The sequence below is a fragment of the Otolemur garnettii genome, unplaced genomic scaffold (assembly GCF_000181295.1).
Source record: "Otolemur garnettii isolate 467f Iridium unplaced genomic scaffold, OtoGar3 scaffold00035, whole genome shotgun sequence".
NCBI lineage: Eukaryota > Metazoa > Chordata > Mammalia > Primates > Galagidae > Otolemur > Otolemur garnettii.
Window position 1 is genome coordinate 14,161,968 of NW_003852430.1, and position 12,081 is coordinate 14,174,048.

The following is a 12,081-nucleotide window of genomic DNA, read 5'->3' on the forward strand; positions in this document are numbered from 1 at the left end:
TACAATCTGAGGTCTGGTAGCGTGATTCCTCCTGCTTTGTTTTTATTCCTGAGTAATGTCTTGGCTATTCGAGGTTTTTTCTGATTCCATATAAAATGAAGTATAAGTATTATTTTTTCAAGATCTTTAAAATATGACAGTGGCGCTTTAATGGGGATTGCATTAAAATTATATTGCTTTGGGTAATATGGACATTTTAACAATGTTGATTCTTCCCAGCCATAAGCATGGTATGTTTTACCATTTGTTAACATTTTCAGCTATTTCTTTCCTTAGAGTTTCATAGTTCTCTTTATAGAGATCCTTCACATCCTTTCGGCCTATGAATTTTACAAGTCCCTCTGTCCTGTATCCCCTTGGGTAGGACAGGATGGCTGGAAGGGGCTGGAATTGGGTATTTCCCTTCCTCTGGGTAGGTTAAGCTCTGATAAAAACCCAGATAGATTCGGATCTGGTAGAATAATTTCTCTTTAGGGCAGGCCTTATAAAAAAAACAACAGAATGCAGGGGTGGCCCCATGTACTGAAGGTGGTGGGTTCAAAGCCATCCCCAGCCAAACTGCAACAACAACAAGAAAAAAATAGCCCGGTGTTGTGGTGGTCACCTATAGGCCCAGCTGCTCGGGAGACTTGAGGCAAAAGAATTGCGTAAGTCCAGAAGTTGGAGGTTGCTGTGAGTTGTGTGATGCCATGGCACTCTACTGAGGGCGATAAAGTGAGACTCTGTCTCTACTAAAAAAAAAAAAAACCAGAATGCTCTGTCAAATTTCAGAATATAGTTATGTTCGGCATTTAGATTTTAGATTGCTTTGGGACAGGATGACCTGGCTATTATGGGAATAAGGCTGATTAAGGCCTTGCAGATAGATTGTTTTCAAGACCTTGTAGGCAGATTGTTTGGAAAACAGAATTAATTAAGACCCTGGGACACTTCCACGAAACAGCTGGTATTCCTTAAAGTTGTGTATAAAACTCAAAACTGTACTTTCCAGAGAGCCTGCAGTCATTAGGCCAGACCCTGGCTTGCTGTGCAAGTTGTTAATAAACTTTCTTTTATTTGCTAAAACTTCACTAGCTCTTTTCAGTTATTTTAGCAACTACCTCAGGCAGCCATCCTGCTCTAACAGTTGTCCCTCAGTATTTGTGGGAAATTGGTTTTAGGGTACCCCTACAGACACCAAAATCCCCGGATGCTCAAGTCCTTTGTATAAAATGGTGTGGTTATTTGCATGTGACCTATGCACATCTCCCATATACTTTAAATTTTCTCTGGATCTTATAATAAATACCTAATACAGTGTAAATGCTATACACAAAATTTTATATGATACTTTTTAATTTGTATTTTTAACTGTTATATTATTATTTATTTTTATTTCTTTCAAATATTTGGAATCCTCAGTTGGTTGAATTCACAGTTGTGGAACCCATGGATATGGAGGGCTGCCTGTAATTATTTGTCAGTTCTTCCTGCCAGAGCCCAAGGATATTTCCTTTATCTTCATTGTGAAAACCTGCCTGAGCTCCTGGAGGTGACACTCAAAATTATGAGGACCACTCTATGAATGGAACCCCTGGAGTTTTTATCTCAGATTTGTCCACACTGAGCCTCTAGCATTTTAGCAATTACAGTTCAAGTTTTCCCATCCTGGTACTGGGTTTCTACTTTTATAAATTGTGATTCTACGTATCTGCCTATTTCTCCTGTTTTGGGGGCTGCAATTTGCCTATGAGCTCATTTCTCTGAGAAGACTTAAAAAGAGGTGCTTATTTTTCATATTGCTAAACTTCTTGTTAAAATAGAGTGAGAATTTGCAAGCTTTCATATGCTGGACCAGCCATTCTTTCCGTTGACTTAAAAATAAAATCTTGCCAACTCACTAGTGAAAGGTTGACCAGCATTTTCATGCAATCTATAAAATCTTACTGAGCTGCTGCTGGTGCTCATGCTTATAATCCCAGCACTGTGGGAGGCTGAGGAGGTAGAATTGCTTGAGCTCAGGAGTTGACACTTGGCCTGAGAGAGAGTGAGACCCCCAACTCATAAAAAAATGAAAAATCCAGCTGGATGCCATGGGGAGCACCTGTAATCCCAGCAGCTTCCTGGAGGCCGAGACAGCAGGATGCCCACAGCCGAGTCTGAGGTTGCAGTGAGGTATGACGCCATTGCACTCTGCTCAGGACATAGGGTGGGACTCTGTCTTAAAAAAATAAATAAATAAAAGCAAAGAAATACAAATAAAAAATTAGCAAAGAAATAAAAAAAAAATCTTACTGAGCTTCAAAGAGATCTTTTTGTCCTCAAGGATCTTACCATTGCCAGAAGGAAGAAATTTATCTGTACCTAAATCCGGGAGTACTTGTAGTTAATTCCCATCTCAATTCAAAGGCTCTAAATATAATTATGATGGTTCTTTCAAACGGGATACCTTTTTTAAGAGTGAAAGTGGATATTGTTAACAGACAGTTAAGTTGGCTTATAACAGGAATCTCTGGAATTATCCCAAGTAAACCAGGACGTGTGGTCATCTCATCATTTGGACAACATGCTAACTCTAATAAGCATGCTACTTCTGTGCACTTCCAAGAGCATTATTTTATTTTCTAACTCCATCATGTGCTGACCCACACTGAAGTGCATTCGTTTGTGTTCATTTGCTTGACTAGAGTATGAGCTTCTTAAGATTAGGAACCATGTGATATTTATCTCTGTATTCCTGCTGTTTATCAGTCCTGGCACATAGCCGTAGAATGTGCTACCACTGCCACTACTGGCTACCATTTATGAAGCACTTATTGTGTGCCCGCCACTGTGAAAGGGACACAAAAATGTTGCAAAATAAATATTGAGGAAACTTACCAGTGCAGGTATTCAGCATTTGTATCCAATAATAAGAAACTTTCAGGGCCAGGCACAGTGAGTGGCTCACACCTGTAATCCATGCACTCTGGGAGGCTGAGGTGGGTGGATTGCTTGAGTTCATGGGTTCTAGACCAGCCTGAGCAAGAGCGAAACCCCATCTCTAAAAACAGCAGGGCGTTGTGGTGGGCACCTGTAGTCCCATCTATTCGGAAGGCTGAGGCAAGGGAATTGCTTAGGCCCAAGAGTTTGAGGTTTCTGTGAGCTATGACACCATGGCACTCTACCAAAGGCGACAAAGTGAGACTCTGTCAAAAAAAAAAAAAAAAAAGCAACTTTCCAGACCCATTTTCAAAGCACTATTGGTCATTCTTTGAAAAACAGTACAAAGTAAGGAGCCAGAAGATTACACATGGACAAATGTCCTGATTTTTAGAAGGAAAATGTAGTAGATTATAAATGCTGTATCAAGCTTGATATAGATTTGATGTAAAGTTCAAATGGATTTTTAAATTCCTTTTGAAAAGGAATCCTTACTAACACCCACTAGTTGCCTTCATGTATTCCTTAAGAACAGTTCCTGTCAGACTATGCTTGTTTATTGGTGAAATTCTTAGATATACTTCTGGCCAAGATGTAGTCAGGTGGACTTGATTATGAGATAGTAGGGTAGATTGTGAGCTGATTGGAATGCTGTGCACAGGAAGTTTAGTTAACAGAATTAATGCCAGTTTACGGGGAATTCTCCATTTTCTTTTGGGACTTGGTTTTTTTCAGCATTTTTATTAACTGAGTACATCAGTATCATATTGTTCAATTTTTTTTTTTATTGTTCAGAATTTCAAATGACCAAGCAATAAAAATGAATTAAGACTTCTTTATTTTTTTTAAGAGATGGAGGGAGTCTCACTCTGTTGCCCAGGCTGCAGTGCTGTATAATCATAGTTCACTACAACCTCAAACTCCTGGGCTCAAGTGATCCTCCCAACTCAGCTTCCTGAGTAACAAGGACTACAGTCACACTCCATTATGCCTGGCTAATAGTTACGACATTGAATGACAAAATAATAAATTCCCTAGAAGGTCTTAAACATTAAATATCAACAAATTAGTTAGATATAATATTCTGGATTAAAATTCACCCAAAGCTCAGCTGCCCTAAATGTAATAACACAAAAGAAAATATCAGGGGATTTTAGATGACCAAAAGGTTTGGTATGAATTTGTGGTCTGCTGTGATTTCTGAGAGTTTGAGCTCCACACATTTATTCCTTCATTTGTTATCTGCATGGCTGTATAACATGGAAAATATGGATAAGTGAATGGATGTTACAAGTTGTGTGAACAGGAAACTTTCTAACGTTTGGAATTATCCAAATATATAATGTGCTGTCATATCCACAGATTATGTAACATCGAAAAATTTTTTGCAGAGAATGTAATATAAGAGAAATTTTACACTGGTGTTTTATGCATCACATTATGAGTTGACTAAATATCTTAAAGGATTTATGTAAATCCTTGATATTTCTTGATTCCAGTGAAATACCGCTTGAGACAAGAGTGTCCTTAGGCCTTATGGAGAACATTTATTGAAAGATGTCTGTATGATTAGGGAAGTAAAGTGCAGATACAGTTCTAAATTGAACCATAAAAATGCAATTCAAGTAAAAAGTAAATTTGAAACCGTACACTGTGTGGCTCTAGGTTTAATGTGGTGTCTGTTACAAAGAATAGGAGAGAAGAAAAGAGACTCTGCAGAACCCACTTCCCCAGGAGCAATCGCTTTTTTTCGCTGCTTCCTTTGAAAATCTGTGTTCTGTCTGAATCCTGAATACTATCTGAATATAGCTCTTGTTAGCTATTTACGTCCTTCTATGTTGTAAAAAAGTAAAATTGAATAAAAATTTTCAGATATATCTTTCATTACTTCATTATATGTAGACCCACAGGTCAGTCAGATCCGTCCCTCATCCAGTCCCTTTCCTCCGCCCATACTCAGTTTTCCTCACACGGTATCTTGGCCAGCTCCTTACTGACTCCTCCCTCCTCTTCCTGCACTCCTGAAAGTTAATGTCACTACTTTTATAACCTCATCAATCCAAGACCACTATCACCTTTGAACTTAAAAGATTCCTATACCTTTCATGGGGTCCTTGTGTTCCACCTTCAGTTAAAATTATTTGCATACTTCCCCTGACCCTCTGTCAGATTGGGATTTTTATATCATTTTAAGAATAATGTGGATGTGTTATTAAGCATTGGGTAAATATTTGTTTTTAACTTTAGTTTGTGATAAATAGAAATTATTCAGCAAAAGGCATCATGGTGCAGGAGAAGAAATTCTGTCAGGAGATTAACCTCTGTGGTTATAGCTGCTTCTGGAGCCTTTGCACAGATCACGCCAGTTTAATGTACGTAAGGAATGAGATGACCACACAAGTTTATCTTCTTTCTAGTCATACAATCCTAGGAAGGTTAAAAGAAACTGATTAAGTTACAAGGAGAGTTGTAGTTAATTTTTAAAGAAAAATTTTAGTATTTATCTCTAGAACTTAAAAGTTCTATTCTCATAATAGTAATAAGAATATAATAAAAACCTATTCTTATAATATTAATATATATGCCATTGTACATTAACTAGCCAACTAAAGAATACTTAAGTACATTCTAGAGGCTCAGCTGTTATGTCTGTTATTTAAAGGGATAGGAAATGGTGCTAAACGTGGGAGCTGGAAACTAAATGGTTTTTGATACAGTTATATTCTGTGGACTAGCATTATGAATCACAAAAAGATTGGCGAGTGACATTTCTGCTAATAAAATCTTTAATAATTTGAATAGACATCTGCTCAGTATGAATCTAAGGAAATTACATTTTGTAAAATTGCTTTATCTAACCAGACCCATGTTCTGGCTCGTTAAAAAATTTTACATAATTATAGGTAGCCTAATTTTATCCACTCACAGTCAACTGCATTCCTCACTTAAAGTGTCTTCCCTCAGTGATGTTTTTAGTAGCAGGCGAATTTAAAGTGGAGCGTTTCAGTGCATGCTGCTGTCTCTGTCTAAGCTTAACGTGAAATAGAAAAATGGTGCCAGTTAATGAGGGAAGATGTGGTCATCAAGGTATTGATTTACTATTACCACATTTTAATAATCCCTGCCCACAAATCCTAACAAGATAATACCACTTTTGTTCATCAGTCTTCTAAAATTTGACTTTAAGCTTTAAGCTATGTACTTCATATTAAATATTTATATGACAGCTGTATTTCAAATATCTTAAATAGTTTTATCTGTTATTCTTTGCAAGGTACAACAGAATTGGTTTTCCATAAAGCAAAGGTACAGATTAATGGTTTGTATAAATATGTTATTGGAAATTTACTACCTTTATATCTTGAAAATTTCGATAAATCTGACATCTTGTGTTACAGACAAACCTGGAAAAAATCAGACATGTTCTTGAAGATTTTTTCATTTTAGAGGAGCTTGTCAGAAGGGCATAATCCATTATATGTACATTTTTTAATCAGAGTGTTTAATTGGAATACATTTTGGAAATCTGCTTACAGTTTTTCTCTGACGTTAACGCCGTGATGTATGCTATAACTAAAGAAAGAGCGCAACAGATGCGCTGTGCTTTAGAAACAAGGCAGACTTCTGAGTGGCCACGAGATGGGGGATTTTAGTGTGAACACAGGGTACTGCTGCTTTCTTCTTGATTAATCCAGGGTATTTAAAGGCTACCAGTGCCTTGTTGTATGGACATTATAATGAGGGACAAGAAGAAAATTATTCTGAACTTCCTATCTTCTTTTATGAAATTTGATTTGACTAATTTTAAATGTTTGATTTTTAAAATGCTGGATTATACAATATGGTGAAGAAGGGAGATTTATCATTTCAGTTGTCTCTGTCTAGGCCAATATCTGAGCCCACCCATGGTCTTCCTTCTCAGGAAGGAAGGAAGGTCTAAAAAACTGGGTGGCTGTGGTAGCTGCTTTTATAATATGACAGTATTAGGCAGTCTTAGCAGTGGACATGATTTAATGGCTGAAGGGAATCCTTTTTTAGAAATAAACTCTGACCCCTCTATTTAATGGTGATAGTATTAGGTTTAAATGTACAATATAATGTAATAAGATGTAACACGTATTTTTTATTAGTAATTTTTTAAACATTGAATCTATATGTCTGTCTGTTTTAGAGGATTGCATATTTTAGGGTTTTTTGAATCCTTATAATGGCAGGATATATGCAAAGATTATTTTTTAGCCCTTGTCTTAGTCTGTTTTGCATTGCAAACGAAATACTGCAGACTAATTCATAACCAATAGGAGTGTATTTGGCTCATGGTTCTGAGCAAGGACAACAGAATTGGTATGCTGGACAACAGAATTGGTATGCTGTACACATTAATGGTTTATGTATTTGTATGTTTGTTTAAGGTTTACTGCCTTTATATCTTGAAAATATATGATAAATATAACAAGTTGTGTGATAGGAAAATGTGGAAAAAACAGACATGTTCTTGAAGATTTTTTTATTTTAGAGGAGCTTGTCAGGGAGGCATACTCTGTTATACTTGTGTTTGTTAATTAAAGTGTTTACTCTGGGAAATGTTTGAGGGTGGGAAGTCCAAGAGCATGGTTCTGGCATCTGGTGAGGGCCTTCCTACTCATCATCCCCTGGTGGAGGCGTGGGAGAGGAGGACGAGGCCCAACTCACTTTCATAATGGACTCACTCTCTTGATAATTAACCTATTCCTGTGGTGATGTCGTTAATCCATTCATGAGGGCAGAGCCATCATGATTAATCACCTCTTACTAGGTCCTGCCTCCTAACACTGTTGCATTGAGATTAAGTTTCCAACACGTGACTTTTGGGGACATATTCAAACCATAGCATTCCTTGAGTCTATGTTTTTAGATATTATTATTCATCCAGGACTAGGAAAATAAATGCTTTTTCCTTACCATTTTACAGATAGCTGTAGAAATTATTATAAATTAATTTCCAAATTTTATTAGAAAGTCATTTCAAAAAATTTTATGAAAATTAGTAATGTTTAATGGATATTCAGTTCTAAAAGATTATTGCTCTATATAGAATTATATAGAGTCACCTTATTTATGTACTTCGGTGCTTTGATGTATCTGCTCTTGAATGTTTCAAAATAAAAATGAGGTTAATTTCCTATGTTTACATTTATGAGTAAAGAAGAATGTCATCTGAATTCCATATTTGTAGCTTTCACAAATTATTGGATCACGTTAAAGACACAGAGGAGTAAACTAAAATTACCTTGTCACACATCCATGTATTCAGGTTATCGCCTCAGCAAGATATGAAGATAGAGGAATAAAAAGTAACTTTGAAAGTGATCAACCCTTTTGTTTGTTTGATTTGTGAGACAAACTGTCAGAAGTTTTACAGTCCCTGTAGAACAGCCAACTCTGTTTGCAGTGAAGTTTAGGGCATAGGCATTTCTCACTCATCATTTGACCCATTGTAGGAGCAAAGGAACAGACTGTCTGAGGAGCAGTATTTCCCAACCTACCACATGCTCCCGTGCGCATGTAAATGTACAAAACACTAATTTTGGATATTTACCTTTACTTTGTACAGCAACTCTATTTTCTATCCTATTTCTTTTTTTTTTTTTCTTATGTGCCAGAATAGTATGTAATTCTAGTCCATAAAATACATTCTGAAAACCACAAGTGGCCTACACCTGCATTGGTAAACTGTTTAGGGTATTCCCTTATTCTTGCCTGAAAGTTGTCTTTACCCTGTACAACTATACATACATATATTCTTTATTACACAGTTTCCTATGGAAATGGTTAATGGACACCCATTTAAGCTATGATGCAATCAAAATCTGAGGAAAAAATGAAGCTTTTAGGATACAGATAGATGTGTGTACATCTGGAAGATGTTTTCCAAATTGCAGTAGTTCTGAAAGTATCTCTAGAAGACCTTTGCATTGTTTGATCTGGCATTTTCTCCTCTTTTCAAACAGTGAAGGCAATTTTTCAAAAAGTAATTCTAATTGGTGGTAAAATAACCTTATAAACTGGAATTTGGATTTGAAGTTAAAAAAAAATCTTTTTAGCTTTAGAATGAAGGTTCTAGATTATTAGAGCATAGAAAGTGAACGGAAAGGAACCCTCACAGGTATGATTTGTTTTATGCTTCTTTCCATGGAAAAAGATTCGCTAAAATATAAAAGACTTGTACATTTTAGTGAGAGAAAGTAAGAGTGTTAGTAGTCTAGTCTTATTGGGAGATAATAGCTACGCCTCAGTTAATTTGCAGATGAATGAATTTGACCAGATTATCTACGTTTATTTTCAACTTTAAAGTTTTCTGATTTTAAATCAAGTTAAATATGATTTGGTTTTTTAAGTGCTCACTAAGCATAAGACACTCTCCGGAGTATTGTACAGACAGGGATGTGAACAGAAACACGGAACTCAGGCAGCTGCTCATATCCAGCCCTGGAACATTAGAGGCTTGCGTGCTTTACCCAACTGATCTCAGATTCCCTTGCAGATTTGAGTGTTTATAGTAACACCGATTATCTAATAAGTAAGTACTAAATGAATAAAAGTTCTAGCAGTTTCATCAGCTGAAAAGAATTGTTTCATTTACTACAAGCAATGGGTTTTTTTTTTTGAAATTGTTTTGCTAAGGTGGATAAATCTTAACCTATTAATATAAGATAAAAAGTGAAAGAATAGAGAATGTGGAGTGAATTTTTTTAAACTTAAGGAAATTACATATAGTTACTGGTGAATAATTCTGTATTTGTGAGAGTTATAAAAGAATCAGTGTCTGTGATGGTAGGTTAATTAGTTAAAAAATAATTCTGAGGAGATAGTACTCTCAAAAAACAAGTAAGGGAGATATATGTTCTGAAATTGTTTATCTGTAATACAAAAAAGCTAACAAAAAGTGTACACCTATACCAACAAAGTTGTGAATTCTTTTTTTGGTTATAGAAGTAGTGATCTTGAAGGAATAGAACAATGGATGAGTGAATGAGCAAATGTTTTATGTTCTTAATTTAAGAGAATAAGCTTCAGAGTTGAGAATCTAGTAGTTGTTGGTCTTTTCATTTTGCCCTACACAATGTCTTTGTGAGAAAGAAAAAGAAAGTTTGGGATGTGTAGCTGTGACTTGGGATCCTGAGAACTGTACACTTGATCTTAGCCAAAAGGCTGAGAAATGATGGGCTCCTGAGAACTGTAAGAATATTCCATTTAAAAAGTAATAGTTTTGTAGGCTTTTCTTGGTATGGTGTTGTCTCACTTAAGGTACAGAGTTAAATTGTATATTTACTATTTTGGTGTCCAGTATATATAAGATCATTACGATCATGGGTACTTGGGTTTGTATAACAAAAAATGTCCTAGGCTTATTACACTATGTTTCGTATGCTCCATTATACTTACTTTAATCAAATATATGTGTAATTAGCCCTAGCTTAAAAGACTTGTTTAGTAAATCCAGTTATTTACTTTAAAGCTACAGAAGAAGGAAGATCAGCAACTGGAGCCTAAAAAAAGTACCAGCCCTAAAAAAGCTGCAGAGCCCACGGTTGATCTTTTAGGACTCGGTAAGTAAGAAAAGGTAACAGTCATCCTTAGAGTCACAAAACAATTGAACTTTTACTTGAACTGAATATAATGGCTTTATCATCAATATGCTGAAAGATACCTATTAACTGAATTTGAAAATGGTATGATTAGTTTGTTGAGTTCCCACAAAAAGGAAGTCTTTAATAAGGGAGCCAGTCTCTGTCAGCACTGTCTTCACTGACTACAAGTAATGAGTTCCTTGGGGAAAAGGATATATCAAAGTAATCTTCAGAGGCTTGGCAGATGTGACACTTTAGCACTTAACGAGTGGATTATTTTCTCTTTCTCCTTTCTCCCTTCATCTCCCCTCCCTCCTGCCCTTACTTTCTTCCCCTCCCCCTTTTAATTTTGTGAGGGATTTTTCTCCTTAATACAATAATTCTGGGTTACTGTAAAATGTGGTGGTTTATAAACAAAATTCAACTTTTGTTAATTGAAGCAGCATGTTATACCCATAACTAGATTTACATCATACATCTGATGACAGTGAGCAGCACTCATTTTAATTTAATTTTATTTTCATGGCTGACAGATATATGTAGTCTTTGTAATGAATAAATAGACTTTCATTCAAGGGTTGTTTATACTGTGCTTATCTATAAATATTGTTAGCTCTTATTTATATTTTTCTCCTCTTCTAAAAGAATCAGCTTAATAAATGGTTATTTTGAAATGTAGTATGAGACAACTTTGCATAAGAATTAATTAAAAAAATTTTCTTAGCATACAGCACCTCAAAGGAGTAGGGTGCCGGCCCCATATACCAGAGGTAGCAGGTTCAAACTCAGCCCCGGCCAAAAAAAAAAAACTGCAGAAAAAAATAACATTTTCTTAGCTTGGAGAAATACTGACAACTAAAGTAAAAGAATGAAAGACAGTTGATGGATAAAAAATTTCGTATACTGCTTTTCAAAAAAAATTGGTATTATTGAGTAAAAATTTTTTCTTATTTAAAGAATTATAGTTGAATGTTTTCTTCGCTTCTTAGGAAGTTGGTATGTCATACAAATATACTTCCTGAAAGTAAAATTGTATGGTGGTTAAAAATAGTAGGTTGGAAATGTGAAAAATAACTATAACTATAATTTTGAAAATAAGGCTTTGGTCTAGGTGTTCTAAATATAATTATGTTGAATTCTAGGCCTCATAATTTTTTAATTTTATTTCTTTTGCTGCAAATGAAAAAAGATAAAAAGATTTATTATGAGAGTAAAAAAGTATCTTAATAAAACTATATATTTTGGTCTTCACTGCACATTTCTTTTCTAGTCTAAGTCCCTGGTTTGTTATGAAAATAGTTTGTAACTGATATAAACTAGACCTGCTTCTTATCCTGCATCTTCATTCTTTAATTCAGCAAATACCGAGTGCCTACTCTGTGTCGAGGTACCATTGTCGGCACAAAGGAGAAAGAGTACAGATAATAATCCCTGCCCTCCGGGAGCTTTTATTCTGTCTGGGGAAACAGTGAATAAATAAGTAAAATGTATTGTAGCTTATTTATGTAATTGGTATAGATGAAGGAAAACAAAAATAGGTAGTTGTAATTTTAATAGGGTAGATAGGGAA

At 35.5% G+C, this 12,081-nt stretch overlaps 1 protein-coding gene across 1 annotated transcript in view; it reads left to right on the forward strand.

The window, feature by feature from the left end:
• The window catches only part of SMAP1 (small ArfGAP 1), a 129,875-nt gene that overhangs the window by 94,480 nt on the left and 23,314 nt on the right, over nt 1–12,081 (forward strand). The window contains exon 7 of the mRNA XM_003789680.3: nt 10,400–10,490. Coding sequence (XP_003789728.1) covers nt 10,400–10,490 — 91 coding nt within the window. The remainder of the gene's footprint in view (nt 1–10,399; nt 10,491–12,081) is intronic.